Raw genomic sequence first — 26,142 nt, 5'->3', positions numbered from 1 at the left:
TTCTTTCTTTCTTTCTTTCTTTCTTTCTTTCTTTCTTTCTTTCTTTCATTCGATAAGGTCTTTCTATGTATCCCTGGATGCCCTGAAACTCTCTCTGTGGACAAAGTGTTCCTGAGATTAACATCAGGCTTGGCAGCAAGTGCTGTTACCCACTGAGGCAGCTCACTGACCACTCACTGACTTCTTTCTCTGTTTAGTCCTGGCTGTCCTGGAACTCACTCTGTAGACCAGGCTGGCCTCGAACTCAGAAATCCACCTGCCTCTGCCTCCCAAGTGCCGGGATTAAAGGAGTGTGCCACCACTGCCCGGCTCTTTTTTTTTTTTTTTTTACTTGCAAAATTAATTTAAAAATTTTTTTTGGAGGGGGGGTTCAAGACAGGGTTTCTCTGTGTAGCCCTGTCTGTCCTGGAACTCACTCTGTAGACCAGGCTGGCCTGCAAAATTAACTTTATATATTTTAGTACTTTTGTTAACATTTATGTGTGTGTGTTTGTATGTGTGTGTACATTTGTGTGTGTGTGCATGTGCACACACACTGATTTCTTTCTGAGGCAATTGCTTCTGTCTCTTAATACATTCCAACTTCTGTGTTGTGGTTTTTTTTTTTTTAATTATTACTCTATGTGTTTTAGATACATGTATTCCTGGGTGCCATGTGTGTGCCTGGGGCCTATGGAGGCCAGGCATTTTCTAATTGTAGTCTCCAGTTCACCTTAGTCCATCTGGCTTCCTGGTATTCATCCACTTTTCCTTTGAAGCCGCTAAGGCTTTTGAGTGTGTAAACCTTGAACCACAGTCATCTCTCAAAGAACTTAAGTTAAAAACAGAAAGCTCTCTGACTCTATTTTATAATATAAGACTTTTTAAAGTTGTCTTACTGTGTTTTATTTGGTGTGTGTGTGTGTGTGTGTGTGTGTGTGTGTGGTATTTGTGTGTGTGTGTGTGCATGAATACAGCAGCATACATGTGGAGGCCAGAGTATATATAGCTTTGGGAATAAGTTTTCTCCTTTATTCATATGAATCCTGGGGATCAAACTCAGCTTGATAGTCTTGGCAGTGGGCACCTTTATGCACTGAGCCACCTCTCCAGCCCTAACCTAAGACTTGTATATAGACATATGACCAGTTTTCATTTAGCGTTCTCATTTTTCGCATTAGGGACTTTGAAATTACACATTTGAGTCTTCACTGTGCTATGTCAATGAGTCTTTCACAGGGTTCTGTTTATTCAACCTGAATCATGAGCACAAGAATATGCAGAATGTTGCCAGGTTTGGTTTAATTTCAGCACTCAGAGGCAGAGGAAGGCAAACCTCTGTGAGATTGGCACCAGCCGGATCTATGTATATTAAGCTCCAGGCCAGCCAGGGTTATATAGTAAGATCCTGTCACGTACACACACACACACACACACACACAGGTTGTGTGTGAGCACTGTGAGATTACTCCTCATGTAAAAGCATGATGAGCTGTGTTCAGTTGCCCAAAACACACATAAGGACAGAAGGAAAGAACTGACACCATGACTCACAGGGTTGTCCTCTGATGTCCAAGGGTAGGTATATCGTGGCATGCATCCATCTGCATGTGTGCACACACACACATAGACGCACACACTCACACACAAATGAGTACAATATATTTTATAAGTGAAAGAAAAATTGCTAAAGATTTTCAAGGCTGGAAATACATTTTGAAGCTTGACGTGGTGGCACACATCTTTAATCTCAGCACTCAGGAGGCAGAGGCAGGCTGATCCTTGTGAGTACAAAGTCAGAGTGGTTTACAGAGTGAGTTCTAGGGCAGCCAGGGCTGCAAAGAGACACCTGACTCAGAAAGAAAGAAGAAAAGGAAGAAGGAAAGGAGGGATAGAGGGATGGAAGGAGGGAGGGAGGGAGGGAAGAAATAAAAATATATTTTAGAGATCCATCTGTTCCTGGCAATAACTGTAGCCTGACAGATAAGGACAGCAGGAGCCTGGTAAGCGCCTTGTTAAGGGGTTAAGCAGAATCAATAAAGACGTCTTTAGTAGTGTTCTGTTGCTGTGGTAACAGTCCTCCAAAAGTGACCTAAACAACATCAAGTTAGTGCCTACTGCTCTGGAGCACAGAAGTCCAAAACAGAAACCAACCTAGGTTTCACTAAAATTAAGAGATCAGCAGAGTCTGGGGAGAACTCCTGGCCAGTTTCTAGAGGCTGCTTACATTCCTTGGCTGACAGGCCCTGTCCAACCAGTAATGTTATCTCTCCATTCTGTTACCATTGTCTCATCTCCTTGGAACTCTTCCCTACCCCGACTCCCACCTCCTCCCCAGGTTTGTTTTTTTTTGTTTTGTTTTTGTTTGTTTGTTTGTTTTAAAGTCATTTATTTGTGAGCGTTTTTTGTATGTGGGCATGCGTACATGTGCCGCGATGGTCATACGGAAGTCAGAGGAGAACTTTCAGGGGTCAGTTCTCTACACCAAATGAGTCCTGAGGATTCAGGCCATCAGGCTTGGCCGCAAGCATCTTTATCTACTGTGCCAGCTCATTGGCTCATAGTTTGGGTTTTTGAGATAGGATCTCACTAGATAGCCCAGGCTGGCCTGGAACTCACTGTGGTGTGCAGACAGGCCCTAAACCTGAGGCAATCAATCCCCTTGTCTTGGACTGAGCGCTGGGATCACCGGCTCACCTTATCTACCACACTTGGTTCTTGCCTGCTTTCACTTGCAGTGATGATTGTGATTATTTTAGGAACATCGGGGATAACCCAAGATAATTGCCCATTCATGGTCTCTAGTTTAATCTCACCTGTAAGGATCTCTCTTACTGTGTAAGGTTTTTTGTTTGGTTGGTTGGTTTTGTTTTGGTTTTTTTTGTTTTTTTGTTTTTGTTTTGTTTTGATACTTATTATTTGAGGCAAAGTGTTGTCCAGTTTGGTCTCAAGTTCAGGAGTAGAGCCATTTTCCTGTCTCAGCCTGAGAAGGAACTGGGACTCCATAGGAAGGCCATCACACCTGGCTCCTCTGTGTGAATGTTAATATCCAAGTGTGAATCTCTGATAGGCTGTGTTTCTGCCTTCCACAGAAGCTATGAAGGAACAGCTTCTATGAAGCGTGCTCTGTAAGAAAGAGTGAGCTTTCAGAGGCTAAGTGAAAAGCTGTTAAATGAACAACTATATGCAAAATTCTGGTTTTGGCAAAGGTCCTAGACAATCTTTTTAAAAAAAAAAATTTACTTGTGTGTCTCTGTATAATAGCACAGGTGTGGATATCAGAACAACTTTCAGGAGTCTTGGGGATCGAACTCAGTTTGTCAGGCTTGTGTCAAGTGCCTTTATCTGCTGAGATATCTCACTGGCCCAACCATCTTTGCTGAGAAAAGCTGGATGAGTGAAAGGTGGAAAGAGAAATCATGGTATTTTGCCATCAACGAACTGCAGAAAATAGACTTTTTCCTAATCATCCATTAGGAAACCTTCTCATAATTTTCTGTCTTCTTCCTTCCTTTTGAGATAGATTGTTGCCATGTAGCCTTGTGATCATCTTGCTTATGCCTCCCAGGTGCTGCTATTACGTGGACATATCAACACATCCAGCTTCTGTTTTTGTTTTTTTTACATTTAATTTACGGCAGGCTTGGTGTACATGTGGAGGTTAGAAGTGACTTGCAGGAGTTGGTTCTCTCCTTCTAAATTTTTTTTTTTTGTTTTTGTTTTTGTTTTTGTTTTTCGAGACGGTTTCTCTGTGTAGCCCTGGCTGTCCTGGAACTTACTCTGTAGACCAGGCTGGCCTCGAACTCAGAAATCCGCCTGCCTCTGCCTCCCAAGTGCTGGGATTAAAGGCGTGCGCCACCACCACCCGGCCTCTCTCCTAACTTGTGGGCCTCAGGGATCAAACTCAGGTTCTCAGGCCTGGCAGCATATATCTTTACCCACTGAACCTTCTCACTGTAACCCTCTGGTTTTTTATTTGTGTATGTGTGTGTGTGTGTCCATACATATTTTTATCTTAGATTGTATGTGTATGCACATAGAATGTATATGTGTGTATAGGATGCATGTGAGTGCATATGTGTGTGTAAATGAAAGCATGTGTTTGCCACCGTGTATATGTAGTTCAGAGGACAACCTTCCAGGTTGATCCTCACCTTCCACTACCTTTGAGATTTAGAGTGTCTTATCTTCTTTCCTGATGTGTATGCCACGTTAGCTTGCTCATAAGTTTTCAGGTATTCTATATCCAATTCCCATCTCCCTGAAGAAGTTCTGAGAATACATATACCCATGCTACCGAGTGCCCCGGCCCACGGGGATTTGACAAGACCTAAGGGAAGGGGAGGGCGAAAGATGGGACAAGAGACACAAGGAAGAAGCACAAGTCTGAATGTCTGATCAAGTGCTTAAACTTTATTGTTCAGGTTTCTGTTATAAAGGCAGGCAGGCAGGCGGGTCATCTAGCTGTCAGGGTCCAGGATCATCCTGTAATTGCAAAGTTCTCTAAGCCCACAAGAATTCCTAGCCCAAATTACTTGTCTAAATATTTTCTCACAAGTAAGAAGGCAATTAAAACATTTCTCAGTTTGAGTTGCTTATCTGATTAATAATTTTTCCCTGGCAGGAGGGCAACAAAGTATTCCTTAACTCAGGCTGTTTACTTAACTGACATTTGCTTCTAGGCAGAAGGGCAATAAAGTATTCCTTAACTCAGGCTGTTTGCTTAAGTGACATTTGCTCTCAGGCAGAAGGGAGTCTTGGCACCCAGCAACCGAGTCTAGCTTTTCCCGATTCTGTGTATTCAAACTGGGGTCCCCAGGACTGTAGACAGGTACTTTACCTACTGACCTACTTTATTCAGCCCACAGGTGACATTTAAACAAACACACAGGTCATACAAGACAGACTGTCCTAGGACTTTCTTCATTAAGTTATGTGTCTATGATCTTTCCATATTATTATATTTTACTGTTTCCAATACCTACATAGTATTTTGTGGCATAGATGTTTATACTGAGGGATATTTAGGTTTTTCTTTCATTTATTTCCAAACACATTTTGATACACATCTATTTGTGTGTGTGTGTGTGTGTGTGTGTGTGTGTGTGTGTGTGTGTTAACTTCTATAGGTGAAATTCCTAAAAGTGGAATTGTTTGTGTTAAAATAAAAAATAAGTTTTAATGGGCTAGAGAGATGGCTCGGTGGTTAAGAACACTGGCTATTCTTACAGAAGACCCAAGTTCAATTCTCAGTACCCACATGGCAACAGACAACATATGTAGCTCTAGTTCCAGATAATCCAATGCCATCTTCTGGCCTCTGCAAGCACTAGGCACACATGTGCTCTATAGACATTAGTGCAGAAAATCACCTATCCACATAAAAGAAAGATTAATAAAAAATTTTAAAAAAGAAAATAGCTAACTAAATTTAGTGCTCCAAGCTTATCTTTTATCTTTTGTTAGTATAGAGCCAGGAAGGATTAGCTAATTGTATTTACTGTGACTCCGTTTACCTGTTAGCTTTGTTTTCTGCGGTTTTTAGTACCACACCAGTCTGGTTTTGCTGGTCTGTTTTGGGTTTTGTTTTTGTCTTTGATTTGTCTGAGGCAGTCTTAGTGTGTAGTATTTGCTCCCCTGCATCTCAACACATAGACCAGGCTGGCCTCTAACTCTTAGCAATCCAATGGCCTCCACCTCCTAAATACTTAGATTAAGTCACCATCACACCTAGCTTCTAGTGGTTTTTAGCCATTCCCTGATACAAAGTTTCGGGAGTGCTGGTTTGAAATTTAAGCTCCCTCTTTGGAAATCTGCCTCCTGCCCAGTTCTTTTACTCCTTGCTTGCCACAACAATATCTTGTTAAAAATTACCTTCTAAAAATGAGTAACCTACTTATGTTAACAGCAAATGAGAGTACCAGTTTATTAATAAACTTGCTAATGGTCCAAGGCTGGCCTTGAACTCCCATGTAGCCCAGGATGGTCTAACTTTAATCTGATAGGCAACACAAAATTAGCTGTGGTTATCATTTCTTCTGATTATAGTGATACTGAACATCTTTGATAGGTATATTACTGGTATTTCTTCTTCTGTGACACTTTTGTGTTATGGGCTTTAATGCACCGATCTGTAGGTTTGTGATGGCTTTGACTTTGTTTGTTTTGTTTTGTTTTGTTTTTCTCTGGTTTTTCGAGACAGGGTTTCTCTTTGTAGCCCTGGCTGTCCTGGAACTCACTCTGTAGACCAGGCTAGCCTCGAACTCTCAAACTCAGAAATCCGCCTGCCTCTGCCTCCCAAGTGCTGGGATTAAAGGCATGTGCCACCACTGCCTGGCTAAGCAACTTTTTTTAATGCTGGGAAATGTAATCTTTTACAGGTTATTTTTTTCCAGTTTATGAATTGTTGCTTTTTGTAATTCTTTATTTTACAGTGACAGAGATGGAATATAGGTTCTTGTACGTGGTAGATACATGGTGCTCTACCATGTAGGGATATCTTTTGCCTTTTGTCAATCTTTTTTTAGGCTTGTATTTATTTAACCAAACAGAAAATTTAAATTTATTGTCGGGAGGTGGTGGTATATGATTTAATTCCAGCACTCAGGAGGCAGAGGCAGGTGGATCTCTGAGTTTGAGGTCAGTCTGGTCTACAGAGTGCGTTCCAGGACAACTAGGGCTACACAGAGAAACCCTGTCTTGAAAACCCCAAAATAAATAAATAACAAAAATAAACTTACTTGTTGGCATGTTTTTGTGAGTATGTCTGGTTGGTTTGGTGGTTGTTTTTTGAAACACAGTTTTTCTGTGCTCTGTAGACCAGATTGGCCTTGAACTCAGAGATCTCTGCCTCCCAAAGTGAGACATGAGCCACCACAGCCTGGCTACGTTTTTGTGTTTCAAGGCAGGGTATCATTGTGCAGTGCAGGCTGGCCTTGAACTCCCGTTTAGCCCAGGATGGCCGTAAGCTTTCAGTGATCCTCCTCCTTTAGCCTCCCACATTCTGGGATTGTAGGCATGGGCTGCCACAACTGGCTGTCAACTTCTGGTTTGTCTTTCACTATTCGAAGTGTATTGGAATAATTTCTATATACGTACACACATTGGAAATAGTTATTTTCTGTAACAGGGTGGAAAAGTCAGCAAGAGGCTGATTTTATCATTGGTTCATGGAACCTGGGCATCTTGCCCTTTCCTTAGCAAAGGGCTGAGAGCTCCTACTGAAGAGGCAGAGGATGAGGAGTCCGCAAGTGGGCTGACAGTGGGTTCTCTGAGGCTGAGGGATTGCTGCAAGCCTGTCTTCTCTACTTCTAGGTTATGAAGGTGAGAATTTGAGAAAGATTCTCAAGGATATAGAGATAAGTAAGGTGGTATATCTCGATCGATGGTTCCTGGAAGTGATACCCCAAAATAATGGAGAAAAGAGCGATCCAGTTCCTTCTCAAATCATCAATAACTACTTCTCCATTGGCGTGGTCAGTGGAGTAGGGTCGGTCGGGGAGAAGGGAGGATAAATGTGGGTTAAGCAGGCAGAAATTGGAGATCAAAAAGGAAGAGACATTGGGAATTAGGTACATAGTGGTATGGGCTGCAAGAATGAACTTGGGACATGCTGTACTCTAGAAGGTGGGTGGGGAGAGAAGAGGGGGAGGGCTGGTGGGAGAGGGAGAAGAAAGAGAACTTAGCAGAGAAAGAGCTCTGAACATAGGTAAGTCTGGTCTCTAAAATATGCTTGTAACTCTCCAGGATGCTTCAATCGCTCACCGATTCCATCTCATGAGAGAGAAATATCCTGAGAAGTTCAATAGCAGGTGAGGGAAAAAAAAAGTGGCGCGGAGGGGGGAGGGTGGCTCAGTGGTTATCTACACCTAAGTCTGATGACCTGAGTTTGATCCTCAGAACCCACATGGTAGAAAGAGGGAAGCATCTCTTGTAGGTTGTTGGCTGACCTCTGTATACGTGCATGAGCACACACACAAAATAACTATTAAAGAAAGACAAGGGGCTGGAGAGATGGTTCAGTGGTTAAGAGCACTGACTACTTTCTATCAGAGGTCCCAAGTTCAATTCCCAGCAACCACATGATGGCTCACAACCATCTGTAATGGAATCCGATGCCCTCTTTTGGTATGTCTGAAGATAGCAACAGTGTACTCACATATATAAAATAAATAAATCTGAAAGGAAGGAAGGAAGGAAGGAAGGAAGGAAGGAAGGAAGGAAGGAAGAAAAAAAGAAAGAGAGAAAGAGAGAAAGAAAGAAAGGCGCTCAGCATCAAGGCTAGATTTGTGTTGTGCCAGGCGTGGTGGCACACGCCTTTAATCCCAGTACTGACTCAGGAGAGAGAGGCAGGTGGATCCGAGTTGGAAGCCATCCTAGTCTATATGGGAGTAGGAGTTCAAGGATAGTCAGAGCTACACAAAGAAATCCTGTCTCAAAAAAAAAAAAAAAAAAACACCAACAAAGACAAAACAGCAAAAAACAAAACAAAAACTAAGAAGACTGTATTTGTAACCAAGTTTGACACAGAATGGTTGGATATGAGCATAAACACTTCTAGGAAGCCCCTAACTAAAGCTGCCACTGTTGCCCTTTGAGCTGGGAAGTTAGCACCCTTCCTGGTCACTGTCAGCACTGTGTAACTTGTCTCTTCACTGCTGGGCCTTTTGTTGGCTGACACAGAATGAAGAACAAGCTTTGGTACTTGGAGTTTGCTACATCTGAGTCCATCTTCTCAACATGCAAAAAGCTGGAAGAGTCTGTGACCGTTGAGGTGCGTGTGATAATTCCAACTGGACCCACATCTTTTTAATTTTTTTGTAGACAGGGTCTCACATTGTAGCCCAGGCTGACCTAGAACTTGAGGCAATCCTCTTGCCTCACAGTTTTAAACACAATTTTTTTGTTTGTTTGTTTTCTTGTATTCAAGTTTCTTCCTACATAGGAGCCCTTGGGAATATCACATATCACCACCCAGCTCTCCAATCCTGACTTACCAAATCCTTCAGACACACTAGTCCCTTGAACTGGTGGGATGGCTCAGCAGGTAAACAGTTTGCTGCCAAGTCTGATAGCCTGAGTTCAATACCCATGACTCACAGGGAATAAGGAGAGAACTCCTACAAATTGTCCTCTTGACTGTCACGCAAGTATACATACATGTCCCCCATCCCGTCACATACAGACAAAAAAATAAATACATTTTAATGACTTTTTCTTTTGGAGACAGGGTCTCTATTGTGTAGATCTGGCCATCCTGGAGCTTAAATATATAAACCAGGCTGGCCTCAAACTCACAGAAATCTATCTGCCCCTGCCTCTTGACGGTTGGGATGAAAGGCATGTGCCTGTCACCATGCTAGGCTAATAAACACATTTCTTAGGTGGTACAAGCCTTTAATCCCAGCACACCAGAGGCAGGGACAGGCAGATCTCTGAGTTCAAGGCCAGCCTGGTCTACAGAGCAAGTTCCAGGACAGCCAGGGCTACACAGAGAAATCTTGTCTTGAAAAAACAATTATATATCTATTAGGTCTTTTTTGCTTTGCTCTCCTGAATACCTCTTAATTCTGGCAAGAGCAGCCATGTTTCATGACGATGCTGTAAGGTGTTCTCTAGCTACCGTTCTACCCCTCTCCCCTCAGATGTGTGGGAAGCTGCTGGATCTGAGCGACCTATCCCTAGAAGGCATTGCGGTACTGAATATCCCAAGCATGCATGGTGGCTCCAACCTCTGGGGTGACACCAAGAGACCTCACGGGGATACATGTGGGATCAACCAGGCATTGGGGAGTATGGCCAAAATAATCACAGACCCGGATATCTTGAAAACCTGTGTGCCAGGTGAAACAAGCACCCCTGGGTGCCAATGTGGGCAAATCCGAGGGGAAGGTGTGAATCTTATGGGAGAACCCGTTTCTTTCTGCTCCTAACCTCCAGACATGAGTGACAAGCGGCTGGAAGTAGTAGGAATAGAGGGTGCAATTGAGATGGGACAGATCTATACCAGGCTCAAGAGTGCTGGGCACCGGCTGGCCAAGTGCTCCGAGATCACTTTCCAGTAAGGAGGACTCCAGCCAGGGCTGCTGAGGGGAGGGAGGTGATGGTTTATGGGGATGGGGTGGGGGTCATTTTATTGAGTCTTTCTCCATGATAGAAGGTCTCAAAGCTAACCTGAGAAAGCATAGTTTTGATGTTTGGTTGGTAAAGATATTTCAACCAGTCTTTCTTGACCTCCCACAGGACCACAAAAACCCTTCCTATGCAAATAGATGGGGAGCCCTGGATGCAGGCGCCCTGTACAGTGAGTATTGTGTGCCTGTCGAAGCTAAGCCCTTAGGCTCTATGGAACCTAAGTGTCCATTTTACAGCCTCTTTACTTCTCCCTGGTGCTCCAGGTACCCCTTGAACCATTATTCCTAAACTCCAGCAACTTACTCCAGCACCCTAATGCCCTAAGGCACCAGGACAGGCTTCCAAATGTGTTCCCTTCCCTTTCAGATCAAGATTACCCATAAGAACCAGATGCCTATGCTTATGGGTCCAGCTCCCACCTCCAACAATTTCTTTGGCTTTTGGAGCTGAGGATATTCTCTGCCTTGAGTCCACCTCCCTGTGCCTGGAGATTTCCCACTATCTAGATGCTGACACACCTTCCTGCCAGCCCAGAAGGATGTTCCATCACCTTCACAGTATTTATTATCCTTTGCCACCTCACCGCTCCCACACAGACGTCCTTACACCACCGGCAACGCGTAACATTGAAAAATGCCTCATCTATTAAAGTGACTTTTTCCATCACTGGGATATCTGTTAAATGAGCACCACGTCTCTCTTTTGTTTTTTGTTTTTTACACCTTTGCCCCTCTACAGACAGATTTAAAAGTAGAGAGAACAAACAAACAAATCAAAAAAAAAAAAACCCTACCACAAGGTTCTGAGAATTTATTTCAGATATTGGTAGTCTCGAAGGGAAGACCTCAGAAAATACAGGCACTGCTATCGACCCCAGGAAATCCACAGCGCCATAGGAATGCTCAGACCTGTTGCCCGCTGAGGAGCGGACTGTTTTCACCGAGGCGGCGAGCACGGAAGACTGGAGGCAGACGCAGCCAGTGAGTGCTACCATGTGGCATTTGGGAAACTGAGCCCTGCTTCTTAAGTCTATGCCTAGTATGGAGAGAAGGGGGGAAAGTGGTCAACAAGGGCAGCCTGCCTGTGCTAACCCTATATCCCAGGTTTATTTGGCTTTGACTGTACCTCTCTCCCCTCTTCCTTACTCTACCTCCACTGGCATACCTTCCCCCTAACTCAGGGTTAAGTTTCTCCACCCTCACCTTTTTCATAGGTGAATAATGTGCTTTACTCCAACTGCCCTGTTCTGTTTTGAATTTTACTTTTGTTTTCTTATGAGAGCATGTGTGTGTGTGGGGGGGGGTACATGATCTACATGTGAAGGTCAGAGGAAAATTTTGGGTAATTTGGTACCGGGGATTGAATTCAGGTGGTCAGCCTTGGTGACCTTTCGCCTCTGAGCCACTTTTTTGTTTTGTTTTTGGTTTTGGTTTTGTTTTGTTTTTGGAGACAGGGTTTCTCTGTGTAACCCTGGCTGTCCTGGAACTCACTCTGTAGACCAGGCTGGCCTCGAACTCAGAAATCCGCCTGCCTCTGCCTCCCAAGTGCTGGGATTAAAGGCGTGCGCCACCACTGCCCGGCTCCACTTTTTTTTTTAATTTATTTATTTGTTGTATGTATGTGACTGTTGCTGTCTTCAGACACACCAGAAGAAGACATCAAACCCCATTACAGATGGTTGTGAGCCATCATGTGGTTGCTGGGATTTGAACTCAGGACCTCTGGAAGAGCAGTCAGTGCTCTTAACCACTGAGCCATCTCTCCAGCCCCTGGCCCACTCTGAATATTAACAACAGCTGCACATAATCATTTTCTTCACTCGTTTCTACCCCAGGAGGCCTGCCCACCTAGCTTCTAATGCCAATAATCTTCACAAGTTTAAAACTACTTCCCAAAGGTACCACAGGAAGATTGCAGCCCAGGCCTATCTGACTTCCACCCCTGGGCTTTCTCCTGGACACCATGCTTCCTCAAGGGAGTAGTAGTTTTGCACCCCTGAAGGAAGAGTGGTTGGTGGTGAGGACGTGAATACTGGATAGCAGTGTCTTACCTATATATCAGAGATGCAAGGACTATAGCCAACAACACCAGTAAGACACCTGCAAGCAAAGGAGCCTGCCCAAGGCCACCTTCTTGACCTGCAAGCAAGAATTCCAGATATTGTTTAAGAGTCTGTTCCCTCCCAGCTAGCCTCTGTCCATTCCATTTCTTCTAGTTCTTGTTTAAGTACCTACCAGGAACAACAAGTTGGGTGCTGGCCACTGCCAGGCTGTTGGCATCAGCCAAAGACACATTGAGGCAATAAGTCCCTGAGCCACCTTTCAGTATTTGGTGTAGAACCAGCTGGCAGTCTGGGCTTGGTGGTACAGATTGGCACAGCCTCTGGGCAGGGGGCTGGCACCCTGGTGATGAAATGTCCATACAAGCTTCCTTGGGTAACCTGAAAGAGCATGAGTTTGCATCAAAGGATCTGGGAAAGAACAGAACTCCAGAAAGAGTGACAGCCATCCTCAAGGGTTAACAGGACAACCAGCAGGACACTCACCCGCCTTGGCAGGACACAGTCAGCTCAAATGCATCCCCCTCACCGGATGGCACAGCCTGCAGGATCTCAGCATTTTCAATACCCTCTGCAAGGTTGCAACTTTTTAAGTTAGGATTCCCCTACTAAGACCATATACAGGAAAGCCCAGGGAGTGTTCTCTCCAGAACTGTCTCTGCCATTGGAGTATTCTCAAGTAATTTCTCCCAGGGTACACTACTACTGGCCAGCCCTAGCAGCTTACACTTCCTTTCCTCAGTCCCCAACATAGGTAAGACTCACGGACAATGTCCAGGGTGAGGGAGAAAGAACCGTATCGATACAGAACACAATCCAGAGGAACTTGTCTCTTCACAAGCATTATGGTATCTGTGTCATCCAGTAGAGGGCTAATGGACCCTGTCAGGAGAAGATTTGAGGGGACAGAGTCAAGAACTCTCTTAGAGACAGAGATCAAGCCGGCATTGTCCCAAATACAGCCAAGAGCTACAGGATCCTATAGTGACTTGCTTTGAATCAGCAAAGATCTGGTAGATCTCATATATAAGGAAGCCATGTTAGGAAAAAAATGGTTTTTTTCCCACATAGGGAAAGAGAACACACACACACACACACCACACTCCAAGACTGGAGAAATGGCTCACTGGCTTAACATACTGGTTGCTCTTATAGAAAAATCTTAGTCCAATTCCCAGCACCTACATGGTGGCTTACAACCATCTGTAATTCTAGATTCAGGGCAGGGGATCCAATGTCTCTTCTGGTCTCCATGAGCATCAAGCACACAAGTGGTACACAAGCATGCAGGTAAAACACCATACATGGGCTGGAGAGATGGCTCAGTGGTTAAGAGCACTGACTGCACTTCCAGAGGTCCTGAGTTCAAATCCCAGCAACCACATGGTGGCTCACAACCGTCTGTAATGAGGTCTGATGCCCTCTTCTGGTGTGTCTGAAGACAGCTACAGTGTATTCATATATAATAAATAAATAAATAAATCTTAAAAAAAAACACCATACGTAACATTTTTTTAATTAAGAAAAAGTGACAAAAGAAAATCTACAAATATTTATCATGTCCCACACTGGGCTAGATCCTGGACTAGATGATTGGCCTGTGTCAATCCATTCAGCATTAGAAATGGCAGAATCAAGGTGCCAAAATCTGAAATATTGGGCTGGAGAGATGACTTAGTGGTTAAGAGCACTGACTGCTCTGCCAGAGGTCCTGAGTCCAATTCCCAGCAACCACATGGTGGCTCACAACCATCTGTAATGTGATTCGATGCACTCTTCTAGTATGTGTTTGAAGACAACTGTAGTGTACTCATATAAATAAATAAATAAATAAATAAATAAATAAATAAATAAATCTTTAGCCGGGCAGTGGTGGCACACGCCTTTAATCCCAGCAATTGGGAAGCAGTGGCAGGCGGATTTCTGAGTTCGAAGCCAGCCTGGTCTACAGAGAGAGTTCCAGGACAGCCAGGGCTACACAGAGAAACCCTGCCTCGAAAAAAAATATCTGAAATATCTGTGCATTTACACTTTGTTAATAATCATTGGCTTCCTAGCTGTTATCCTTAGAGGTAAATAAAACCAATCCATTTTTCCCCAGTAGCCTAGGGAAAACTCATTCCTGAACTCCACATTTCTTGCATCTAGTTAAGATGGTCTGTAGGCCTTAGAGCTAATGAGAATTCTGAGGTGGCCACGATGCTAAATTAAGTACTGGTTAACATATGAGTATGGGTAAGACTTCAGAGTGAAGAACTGACAGCCCACCTCCAAGAACCTCCTCAGTCATGTGTTCTTACCCGCAGAACTTTGTGTGGGCAGCAATGTGCTGGCATCTGGACCCTCTGTGGTTGTTGCTTGTGCAACTGTGGTTCCAGAGGGCCTTGTGGGTGTGGTTCCTGTACCCTCTTTTGTTGACATCTCTGCCAGTGTGGTATCGATGACCGCTGAAGTCAGCATCTGCTCAGAGGTAGTAGCTGTGACCTCTGTGGTTGGCATTTGTACAACTGTGGTTCCAGAGGGCTGTGTCGTTGGCATCTGGCCAGGTGTGGTACCCACAACTTTTGTAGTGGTTCCTTGCCTAGATGTGGTTCCAGGTGCTTCTTCAGTTGGCATGTAGCCATCTGTGGTACCTGGGACTGGGGAGGAACCACAGGAAACAAGAGGAATGGCAGCCTGCAGTACCACCTGGGCAGTGACTGAGCCCGACTCCAGATAAGTATGAGTGACATCAAGTGCCCGAGAGATCAGGGTCCCTGTACTGTCTCCAAAGTCCCACGTGTAGGAGAGGTCGGCCTCTGCCAAATAGCCACTGGGGTCGTGGAGTTGAAGGGCAAAGATGAGAGGATGATTTCTCAAGAAGTGCTTGTTCTCTCCATCCAAGGCCTGTAGCTGGGACACACTCACGGAGAAGGGCACCTGGTCTGCAGAAAAATCAGAACGGGGACCAAGTCACAACTCTTTCACGGTCACATTCTCCAGGCATAAGCAGACTGGCCGGGTCTCTGTCTCTAAGCCCCACATTTCTCTGCTCAGGTCTTTCCGCCCCTCCCCCTCCGAAGGTTGGATACTTCTTCCTCTTTCTACTCCAAGCTAGCCTCCCCACCTTCTGGCCTTGTTCCTCTCAGCCCTCACCAGTAATGGTGAAGGTTGAACTGGAGTGAGCAAGGGGCACGTAGCTCTGGGACCCCCGTCGGTGGTAGACAGTCACTTCCATGGTGTGTGCGCCCAGCCTTGCGTGGCCCGTTGCAATACTCAACCTGGACACTGGGCCCCCCAGAACTTGCCAGTATTGTCCTGAGAGAGAAAGCAAGGAATGGAAGGCAATTGGTCGAAGAGAACCGAGAGGTAGTTTGAAAAGGAAGCTGAGGATGTCTCCCAGAAGATGTCTGGAAGGGCGGGTTCCTCCGGTAGAATTACAGTTGGAAAGGGGCTGCTAGCGGACCTCACCCCAGGTCTTCCAAACATAAACAAAGCTTCTCCTCGGAGGCTTAGGACCAGACGGGCAGGGTCCGCCATCAGGGAAGACACAGGCATCATCAGGTTCCTGTGGATACACTGGCTGTCCTCCCCACACCTGGCTCCCTAGAAAGGAGACACAGTCAATCTCAAGCTCCATCATTCTTCTCGGTACACTCAAACTCCATAAGTAGTTCCAGGTAGGTGGGGTTGTGGGAGTGGGAGTGCACCTTAGCTGAAACTACTACAGTTCCCGTACTATAACCCACGTAGGATGGCATGGAGAGTGGGGGATTTATGGAAACTACAACTTGAGACTCGTATCATAGAGAACATAAATAGAAGACCGGATGTCCATAGAATAAAATGTTTACAGGGACTCTCCAGTGAGATTCAGAGCAGCAGCAGTGAACGGTAAGTATTTACTATGGACAGTAAATACTGGTCCTCGGAGGATGGAGTAAATACTGTCTATAGTAAATACTGACAACTCTGCTGCTGAGTACTTTTTATTTATTTTTTTGGTTTGTTTTTTTTTTCGAGACAGAGTTTCTCTGTTTAGCCCTGGCTGTCCTGGAACTCACTCTGTAGACCAGGCTAGCCTCGAACTCTCGAACTCAGAAATCCGCCTGCCTCTGCCTCCCAAGTGCTGGGATTAAAGGCGTGCGCCACCACCGCCCAGCGTGCTGAGTACTTTATATAGATTGTTTTTATCTTCCTAACATTCTGTCAAGGTACCACACCCACTTTATAGACAAGAAAACAGGCACATAGCAACTTAACCCATCCAGGGTCAGAGCTACTGATGAATTTACATCTAAGCCTGTGAGACTTCAGCAATCTGTTGTCCTCCGATTTCTAAACTATAATTTTGTATGTTTACAGTATATATTGACTATAATGACATCATTTAGGGTTTTTCGTTTTGTTTTTGTTTGGTTTTTAAAAGATTCTATGAGGGATAAAGATCGATGGAATAACACTTGACAAGCATGTGTGAGGCCCTAGGTTTGAAACCCAGCACTGTTAAAAAATAGGAGGGCTAGCTGGGCAGTGGTGGCGCACGCCTTTGATCCCAGCACTTGGGAGGCAGAGGCAGAGGCAGGTGGATTTCTGAGTTCGAGGCCAGCCTGGTCTACAGAGTGAGTTCCAGGACAGCCAGGGCTACACAGAGAAACCCTGTCTCGAAAAACCAAAAAAAAAAAAAAAAAAAAAAATAGGAGGGCTGGAGAGATGGCTCAGCGGTTAACAGCACTAACTGCTCTTCCAGAGGTCCTGAGTTCAATTCCAGCAAGCACATGGTGACTCATAACCATCTGTAATGGGATCCGATGCCCTCTTCTGGTGTGTCTGAAGACAGTGTACTCATAAATAACAAATAAATCTTTTTTTGAAAAAAAAATAGAGGAGGAAGGAGTTTTTCCCTGGGCTTACTGGGGATACCTGGGAATCTGAGCCCCAGGAATAAGGCTCAGGAGGTACTGAGAAAGATACTTACCATTGATGATGGAATTATTGGCCCAGATAACCTGACCATCCGGGAGTACCTTTTGACTTCCAGGGAAGTGCAGGGCAATGGAAAAGGAGGCATTAGCACCAACGAGTGTAGGCCCATCATTACTGACCTTCAGAGACACCTGGCCACCTGGGAAAGACCACTGCATTAGCTGGGACTCTGGTTTCCCCTCTCCAAACCTCTCTTCCCACCTCCTTAAATTTAATCCTGTTCTTAGTCTCTTCGTACCCCATTTCCCCAGGATTTCCAAATCCTACCTCTCCAGCAGTTAGATTCCTGCACCTCTGTCCACTCAGGGTACAGCTGTCTGTTCCAGGCTTTAGTTACAAGCTGCCTTGAGACACCAAGCCAGTCCTGATGCCTGGATCCTAAAAGAAATGTACCATAAGATCCTGGGATCCTTAATCCCTTCTCAGAGGATAGTGCTATGTTCCATGTCATCTCACTCTTAAATTCAAAGTAAAATTTATTAATTTTGGAGGGATGGAGGGCAGCACTGCGACCCAACACCTGTAGACACTGAGCTATATTCACAACTCTCCTTTCACTTTTTTTTTTCTTTTTTGGTTTTTGTTTGTTTGTTTGTTTGTTTTTCAAGACAGGATTTCTCTGTGTAGACCAGGCTGGCCTCGAACTCAGAAATCCACTTGCCTCTGCCTCCCAAGTGCTGGGATTAAAGGCGTGCACCACCACTGCCAGGCTTACTTTTCTTTAAATGCTTTTATTAATTTTTTAGAGCTGGGCGTAGTAGTGCATGCATTTAGTCCCAGCACTTGGGAGGGAGAGGCAGGTGCATCTCTGTGAGCTCAAGGCCAGCCAGGCTTACAAATAGAGCTCCAGGATAGCCAGGGCTACATAAAGAGAGCCTGTCTTTAAAAAATCCTAGAAACAAAATATATATATTTTATTTTTTAGATAGGATCCCACGATGCAGACCTGCCTGGCCTGGAATTCACTCTGTAGACCAGGCTGACTCAAACTCACAGACATGTGCCTGCCTCCAGAGCTCAAGGGTTAAAGGCATGCATCATCACATCCGAATTTTTTTTTTTTTTTGGTTTTTCAAGACAGGGTTTCTCTGTGTAGCCCTGGCTGTCCTGGAACTCACTCTGTAGTTCTTTTTTTTTTTTTTTTTTTTTTTAAAGATCTATTTATTTTACTTATGAGTACACTGTAGCTGTCTTCAGACACACCAGAAGAGGGCATCAAATCTCACCACGGATGGCTGTAAGCCACCATGTGGTTGCTGGGATCTGAACTCAGGACCTCTGGAAGAGCAGTCAGTGCTCTCAACCACCGAGCCATCTCTCCAGCCCCTGTAGTTCTTTTTTTTATTTAAATTATTTATTATTTACACACACACATACACACACACGTATACACGTACACACAAGGGGGAAAACACACACGCACATGCTCACACCAGACAATGGTGTATGTGTAGATGTTAGATTTTTAATAAGTGGCTGGAGAAATAAATACATAAATCTTTTAAAAAACTTTTTTGCCAGGCGGTGGTGGTGCTTGCCTTTAATCCCAGCACTGGGGAGGCAGAGACAGGCAGATTTCTGAGTTTGAGGCCAGCCTGGTCTACAGAGTGAGTTCCAGGACATTCAGGGCTATACAGAGAAACCCTGTCTCGAAAAACCAAAAAAAAAAAAAAAAAAAAAAAAAAACCAACTTTTTAAATTAAAAATCTAAAAAGCTCATGGTACTAAAGATTGAACCCAGGGTTATAAGCACACTAGGGAAGGACTTAATTTTTGCTTTTTCTTTTTTTTAGATAAGGTATCACATAACCCAGGCTGGCCTCAAACTCATTGTGAAGCCAGGAATGGCCCTGATTCTTTTGCTGGCATTTCCAAGCCCTAGCACTACAAGCCTGCACCACCATGCTTAGGTTATGCTTAGGTGCTGGGAAAGAGACTAGTGCCTCTTACATGCTTCCCAAGCCAAGCTACACTTCCAGCCCCTGGGACAAGCACTCTCCCACGGAGAACTTTCCCAGCCACCACACATACATATTTCCAGGCAGGATTTTAAACTGATGAAGTCCAGGCAGGCCTTCAATGCATGGATGTCCTCTGTCTCAGCCTCCCAAATGCTGGGATTACAGCCGAGTCACCATGAACATATTTATTTGTGTGTGTGTGTGTGTGTGTGTGTGTGTGTATGTGTGTGTGTATGTGTGTGTAGTGTGTATGTGTAGTGTGTATATCTGTGTATGTATGTGTGTGTATGTGTGTGTGTATGTGTGTGTATATGTGCCAGTCTGTGTATGGAGGAGAAAACAGAGTCCGTGGGACTCTGTTCTCTCCTCCAACCATGTGAGTTGAACCAGCAACCCATCAGGCTTAAAAAGAACTGCCTTTACTTCCTTAGCCATCTTAGCAGCCCTCACTATCTACTTCTGAGAAAGCTCTGTCTGTAGCTCAGGCTATCTTTAAACTTGTAATCCTCCTACATCTGTGGCCCAAGGACTGTGATTACAAATGGATAGCACCATGCCTGGCTTTCAGAGTGCATTCTATTTATTTATTTATTTATTTAATCATCAGACCTGACCACCCAAGTTGGGAGTTACAGGCAGTTTTGATGTGGTTTGTGTAGTTGAGTTAGAAATTCAACTAGGGGGACTGGAGAGATGGCTCGGCGGTTAAGAGCATTGACTGTTCTTCCAGAGGTCCTGAGTTCAACTCCCAGCAACCACATGGTCCCTCACAACCATCTGTAATGGGATCCAGTACCATCTTCTGGTGTGTCTGAAGACAGTGACAGTGTGCCCACATAAATAAAATAAGTAAATAAATTTTAAAAGAAAGAAAGAAAGAAAGAAAGAAAGAAAGAAAGAAAGAAAGAAAGAAAGAGAGGGAACTTGGGTTCTCTGGAGGAGCACGTGCTCTTTACCACTAAGCCATCTCTTCAGCCCCTCAAAAATGCATTTTAACTTACTGGATACTCTACATTATGCATTATTCTAAGTACAAAGGTCTTAAGAAGTGAATAAGATACAGCTCTAAAGAGCTGTATCTTATTTAAAGTTAAACATAAGAAATAAACATGTATACAAGTTGTCACCACACCAGTGCTAACATCTGCCATAAGAGACAGTGTCACAGTGCTGTAAGCACAGTGTCACAAAATGGCAGACAGGTTCATTCCACCTAGCAGAGTGTGGAAGGCTTCAGTGAGGAACTGAGCCAGGGTTAGCACGAGCTAACACATGGAGGCAGACAGTTAACATGGTAGGTTAGAGATCTCCTAGCCTTATGATTGGCATACACTGTAAGAAATGAGGCTGAGAAGAGGTAGGGCAGTGGTTCTGGATCTTCCTAAGGCTGCCAGCCCTGTAATACAGTTCCTCATGCTGTTATGAATTGTAATGTAAATATCTGTGTTTTCTGAGTCTTAGGCAACCCCTGTGAAAGGGTCATTTGACCCCAGGAAAGTTGAGAAACACTGAGTTAGGGGCTTCGGTGACATGGTGAGGTATATGACTTTTCATGGGTTAGGTTTTGGTTAGTGGTGGTGGTTTTGTTTGAGATAGGCCTTCTATATAGCTTAGGCTGGCCTGGACCTTAAGCAATGTAGCTTGGACCAGCCTGGAACCTGCCATTCTCTTATCTCTGCCTCCTAAGTACAATCACAGATGCCACACACCTGATATTTTTCTTTTCTTTCCTTCTTTCTTCCTCTGTTAAGGATTTATTTTTGTTATTATTATTTAGGGGCGAGGGTGGTTCAAGACAGGGTTTCTCTGTGTAACATCACTGGCTGTTCTGGAACCCAGTCTGTAGACTGGGTTGGCCTTAAACTCACTGAGATTCCTCCCTGCCTCTGCCTCCAGAGTGCTGGGATTAATAGTGTGTGCCACCAAGCTCAGCTTACTTTTATGCATTTTAATTATGTGAGTATAGGTGCTCATAGAGGCCACAGCCACTGGATTCCCTGATGCTGAAATTACAGACTCTCGAGGAACACTGACTGGAAGGGGTACTGGGAAGGAACTCAGGTCCTCTGCAAAGGCAGAACCACTGAGACTCCTGTCAACTCGATATAACCCTGAGTCATTGGACAGGAGGGAGGGAGCCTCATCTGAGAAAATGAACGCTTGCATAGGATTGGTGGCATAATATAGAGTCTGTCGGACGTTTTCTTAATTAGTGACTGATGTAGGAGGGCCCAGCCCATTGCGGGTAGTACCATCCTCCCTGGGCTGGTGGTCCTGGGTTCTATAAGAAAGCAGGCTGAGCAAGCCAGTAAGTAGCTTTCTTCCGAGGCCCCTGCAGCAGCTCCTGCCTTTAGGTTCTGGTCCTGTTTGAGTCCCTGTCCTGACTTCCTTCAGTGATGAACAGTGATGTTGGACTATAAGCTGAATAAGCCCTTTCTTCCCAAGCTGCTTTTGGTCATGGTGTTTCATCCCAGCAATAGTAACCTAAGACACCCCCCTCTTTGTCTCTGTTGTTATTGTTTGGTGTTTTGTTTTGCTTGTGGTGGTATTTAGTGTCTAACTTGGAGCTTTTTTTTCTTTTTTTCTTTTTTTTTTTTTTGGTTTTTCAAGACAGGGTTTCTCTGTGTAGCCCTGGCTGTCTTGGAACTCACTCTGTAGACCAGGCTAGCCTCGAACTCTCGAACTCAGAAATCCACCTGCCTCTGCCTCCCAAGCGCTGGGATTAAAGGCATGCGCCACCACCGCCCGGCTACGGGGAGGGTGTTTGTTTGTCTGTTTGTTTTTAGTTTCTCTGGCTGGCCTATCATTCTCTACAAAGACCAAGTTAGCCTCAAACTCACAGAGAAGATCCATCTGCCTCTGCCTCCCAAAAGCTGGGATTAAAGGTGTGTGGCACCATGCAGCCTAGAAAGTGTGACTTTGTTTTTAAACTGGCCCATAATCGTCATAAAAATCTGCCCCCTCAGCTCCCACTCCTTCTCTATCTCTTTGCATCACAGGCTAGCTTCAAACTTTCCCTGTAGTTGTAGACAATAACCCTTAAGTCTCTGTCTTCCTGCTTTTACTGTCCAAATGCTAGGCGTAGGTATGTGGAACCTCTAGAACCACACTAGGGCTAGATCCAGGATTTGTGTGTGTTTGACCAACTCTCTACCATCTAAGCTATATCCCCAGCCCATACTTCAGCTTTATCTTATTTTCTGTTTGTTTGTTTTGTTTTGTTTGTTTGTTTTTGAGACAGGGTTTCTCTGTATAGCCCCGGCCCCTGGCTGTCCTGGAACTCACTCTGTAGACCAGGCTGGCCTCGAACTCAGAAATCCACCTGCCTCTGCCTCCCAAGTGCTGGGATTAAAGGCATGTGCCACCACAGCCCGGCTCTTTTTTTCTGTTTTATATTTATTTTTTTTCGACAGGGTTTCTCTCTGTAGCCCTGGCTGTCCTGGAACTCACTCTGTAAACCATGCTGGCCTTGAACTCAGAGATCTGCCTGCCCGAGTGCTGGGATTAAAGTCAATAACACCATAGCCCGCTCAGATTTTTTTTAAAAAAGCATATTCATTTTTGCTAGATGCTGGTGGTGCACGCCTTTATTCTTTACACAGAGAAACCCTGTCTCAACAAACACACAAAAAGAAGAGAATATCCATTTTTTATTGTTTGTTTGTGTGTGTGTGTGTGTGTGTGTGTGTGTGTGTGAGAGAGAGAGAGAGAGAGAGAGAGAGAGAGAGAGAGTCTTTTGTCTGCTTGTATGTCTGTGCACCAAAGTGCATGCTTAGTGACCCCTGAGGTCAGAAGAGAACATCTGATCCCCTGGGTCTGGAGTTACAGTTATTTGTGAGCTGCTATGTGGCTGTGCTAGGGATTGAACCTGGGTCTTCTACAAGAACAGCCACTGAGCTTACTCTCCAGTCCTTCATAGATTTTTTTTTTTAAACACGGTGGAAAGGCCCCTGTGGCATCAGGGCATGTACTCAGGAGTCAGCAGCATAGGATCACTGTGAGGGTGACAGCATGGACTACATTGTAGGTTCCAGAGCAGCCTTGTCTACAGAGCCCTGTCTCAGAAAAGGGAGGAGGGGGGAAGGAGGAGGAGGAGGAGGAGGAGAAAAAGGAGGTAAAGGTATGGGGGGAGGAGGAAGAGGGGGAGAGGAGGAGGGAAAAGAGAGAGAAGAAAGAGAAAGAAAGAGAAAGAAAGAAAGAAAGAAAGAAAGAAAGAAAGAAAGAAAGAAAGAAAGGAAGGAAGGAAGGAAGGAAGGAAGGAACAGCTGGGCTGTGGTGGTGCAGGCCTTTAATCCCAGCACTCGGGAGGCAGAGGCAGGCAGATTTCTGAGTTCGAGGCCAGCCTGGTCTACAGAGTGAGCTCCAGGACAGCCAGGAGTATACAGAAATACCCTGTCTCGAAAAAACAAAAAAAAAAAAAAAAGAAAAGAAAAAAGAAAAGAAAGAAAGAGAAAAAAGAAGGGGGAAGAAGGGAGAGAGAAAGAGGGAGAGGGAGAGAAAGAGGGAGAGGGAGAGGAAGAGGGGGAGGGAGAGGGAGAGGGAGAGGGAGAGGGAGAGGGAGAAGGAGAGGGAGAGGGAGAGGAAGAGAGGGAGAGAAGACCAGGGAGAGAAGAAGGAGGGAGGAATGAGAAGAAGAAGTGGGAACAAAGCAGACATAATTATTATAATTTAATTGGGTATAGTGTGTCATGTCTGTAATCCCAGCACTCTGAAGAAGAAGCAGGAAACCCCCTGCAAGTTGGAGACCAGCTGGGGTTACATTGGGAGACCAGAGCTAAAAATGTATGTCTGAAAAGAAAGAAATAAAATGGACGTCCACATTTCTTCACCCAAGTGCAAAACCCACCAACATTTTGATACATTTGCTTTATCCTTATTGGTTGCTGTTTTTGTCTAAAATATGAATTCAAAAGAAAATCTTGGGCAAGTGAGATGACTTATGGGGTGAAGATGCTTTCTGCCCTGCCTGACAACCTGAGTTTGTTCCCCAGACTCACATGGTGGGGGAAAAAAAAACACAAACCAAAAACTAAAGTCAGTGTTTGAAACGTAAGCACAGTCTCTCAAGAGCCTCAGATGTGTGGGTATGAACAGAACATTTCCAAACCACATTTAGGAACTCCATCTCAGCGCCAGGCAGTGGTGGCGCACGCCTTTAATCCCAGCACTCGGGAGGCAGAGGCAGGTGGATTTCTGAGTTCGAGGCCAGCCTGGTCTACAGAGTGAGTTCCAGGACAGCCAGGGATACACAGAGAAACCCTGTCTCGAAGGAAAAAAAAAAAGGAACTCCATCTCAGAAAAGGAATGAAAAGAAAAAAAAAACAAACAAAAATAAAAAGCCTGGAAATTGCAGTACATGTTAAGAAGCCATTAAGGAACTTTGCTGAAGTTTGTAAGACCAAGGCTCCAAATAAAGAAAAGAAGGCTGTGAGTGTGAATATATATGTATATAATATATATATATATATATTATATACATATATATTGCAGCACAGAGAACTGTCCTTAACCCAGTTCTAATGTCCACGGGAAGCCCAGGGTTCTGCTGGGGGTTAGTCTATGCTCATCTCAGGGAGTGCTCAACCACTGAAGCAAGAACAGTCATAAGATGCACCATTCTTTATGACTGCCCACTCTCCCTCCTCAACAGCACGGGACATTCCAGACCCTCTCACCACTCTTAACTCCCTCCCCTTGCTCCAGTCACGAGGCCTCAATCCCCCAGAGTCCTTTCATGTGATGCTCAGCTGAGACCCTTCTGAGACCTCTCCCAGCCCTAGAACATAAGGCTTGGGCTATATTCATCAGCCCCAATGCAGAGGTGGTCTATCAGTTTGGCCCTACTGAATACCCTATTCTTTTTTTTTCTCTACTTTGCCTCTCCTACCACTAGTACTTGAGATATTACCCAATGGATCTCCCCCTGTGTCACCTCCTTGGAGCCCCTGTTTGAGCTGACTGTTCTAGGAAGCCTCAGAATGAGTGCCTTCTTCCCCTCGCATCAGAAAGGAATACTTCTGTCCTCCATCTTACATTTCGTGTCTAAAACTGGGCACAACGGTTTAAGTCTGTCATCTTAGTACTCAGGAGGTAGAAACTTGAGGACCAGGAGTTTGAGTCCATCCTTGGTTACATAGTGAATCTGAGGCTAACCTGGGCTACACTGGACCTTGTCTTGAACAAATAAAAAACAAACAATACCAATATCCTCACTAAATCAAATAGGACAAGCCTGAAGTATTTTGACTTGTCTAATTATGAAGGAGGAAAGGTGAAAGCCCAGAGCAGGTGTTCAACTGCTAATAGCACTTGCTCCCGACACACACACTCACATATACTCACCTTCTATGGCCTCCACAGCCAGCAGAGCACTCAGTACAAGCACAGGGAGGACGCTCCTTTTCTGGACACCCATACTGGTCCTCCTTTCAGCAGCCAAAGGTACCAGGGGGTGGGAGTGAGCCCCTATATAGAAAGGGCTGCTCATTTGCATAGACCTTCCTCCTCTCCCTCCAGAGGAGGGAAAACCTGGGAAGAAGGAGAGGGCCGGAACTGATTTAGTCCCACTGCTCCAATGACAGTTTCTGGTTTCAAGGGGTCACATTCACTGACACACACACTCAACATTCTGGAAAGAGTTCACTGATGGGCAGTCGCAACTCACATAACTTCATAGTCACATTTCAGCAAGATAGAGTGAAGAGCATTGAGTCAAACCAAGAGTTCCTTAAGACAGAAACAGCACCTTTATCCAAAAGCAGCCAGAAGGGGCTGGGAGTGTAGATTGCCAGCAATAAACACAAGCAGCCAATGAACCCCGAAACAGTGATACAGTATTAAGCAAGGCTGAGAAACCACTCTGTTATCTAGCCAAAGAATCCTTTACAATAAGAGTCCCGATTTTCCAGCCTGGCCTACAGAGCGAGTTCCACGACAGCCAAGATTACACAGAGAAACCTTGTCTCAGAAAAAGAAAAAGGAGGGAGGGAAGAAGGGGGAGAGAGAGAGAGAGAGAGAGAGAGAGAGAGAGAGAGAGAGAGAGAG

General features: G+C 44.9%; 2 protein-coding genes across 9 annotated transcripts in view; one reads left to right on the top strand and one right to left on the bottom strand.

Annotated features, from left to right (window-relative positions):
- Positions 1 to 10,941, top strand: part of Dgka (diacylglycerol kinase alpha) — a 27,839-nt gene extending 16,898 nt beyond the window's left edge. For 4 of the 6 annotated variants that reach the window (XM_028786633.1, XM_028786632.1, XM_028786631.1 and 1 more), the window contains 7 exons: positions 7,294 to 7,454; positions 7,726 to 7,790; positions 8,662 to 8,752; positions 9,624 to 9,822; positions 9,919 to 10,039; positions 10,222 to 10,282; positions 10,480 to 10,941. In XM_028786633.1, coding sequence (XP_028642466.1) covers positions 7,294 to 7,454; positions 7,726 to 7,790; positions 8,662 to 8,752; positions 9,624 to 9,822; positions 9,919 to 10,039; positions 10,222 to 10,282; positions 10,480 to 10,563 — 782 coding nt within the window. In that variant the 3' untranslated portion in view covers positions 10,564 to 10,941. The other 2 variants (XM_028786636.1, XM_028786635.1) reach the window with 2 other exon arrangements.
- A 74-nt stretch (positions 10,942 to 11,015) lies between these two features.
- Positions 11,016 to 25,513, bottom strand: Pmel (premelanosome protein). 3 transcript variants are annotated; one of them, XM_028786637.1, is made up of 11 exons: positions 25,441 to 25,513; positions 17,405 to 17,515; positions 17,130 to 17,276; positions 15,623 to 15,757; positions 15,308 to 15,469; positions 14,473 to 15,096; positions 12,938 to 13,054; positions 12,659 to 12,743; positions 12,345 to 12,553; positions 12,164 to 12,263; positions 11,016 to 11,148 (listed from the first exon to the last, which is right to left on the bottom strand). In XM_028786637.1, exons 1-11 carry the CDS (start codon positions 25,511 to 25,513, stop codon positions 11,016 to 11,018), a joined length of 1,896 nt encoding a protein of 631 aa, XP_028642470.1. The 3 variants fall into 3 exon arrangements, with proteins under 3 accessions (XP_028642470.1, XP_028642471.1, XP_028642473.1); XM_028786638.1 differs by having other exon boundaries at positions 12,164 to 12,251; positions 12,348 to 12,553; XM_028786640.1 differs by lacking the exons at positions 17,130 to 17,276; positions 17,405 to 17,515 and having other exon boundaries at positions 12,164 to 12,251; positions 12,348 to 12,553.
- Positions 25,514 to 26,142: the final 629 nt, after the last annotated feature.

Source organism: Grammomys surdaster, unplaced genomic scaffold (genome assembly GCF_004785775.1).
Source record: "Grammomys surdaster isolate TR1022 unplaced genomic scaffold, NIH_TR_1.0 125562, whole genome shotgun sequence".
Lineage (NCBI taxonomy): Eukaryota > Metazoa > Chordata > Mammalia > Rodentia > Muridae > Grammomys > Grammomys surdaster.
The sequence above is the reverse complement of the archived record's forward strand: the minus strand, read 5'-3'. Positions and strand labels throughout refer to the sequence as shown.

Excerpts from the sequence above, each read along its gene's own strand:
- Pmel (XM_028786637.1), bottom strand. The coding sequence starts at position 25,513 with ATGGGTGTCCAGAAAAGGAGCGTCCTCCCTGTGCTTGTACTGAGTGCT. Across the intron at positions 17,277-17,404 it reads GGAATCTAACTGCTGGAGAG|GTGGCCAGGTGTCTCTGAAG; the intron begins GTAGGATTTGGA and ends GGTCTTTCCCAG. Across the intron at positions 12,264-12,344 it reads CCAACTTGTTGTTCCTGGTA|TCTTGCTTGCAGGTCAAGAA; the intron begins GGTACTTAAACA and ends AATATCTGGAAT.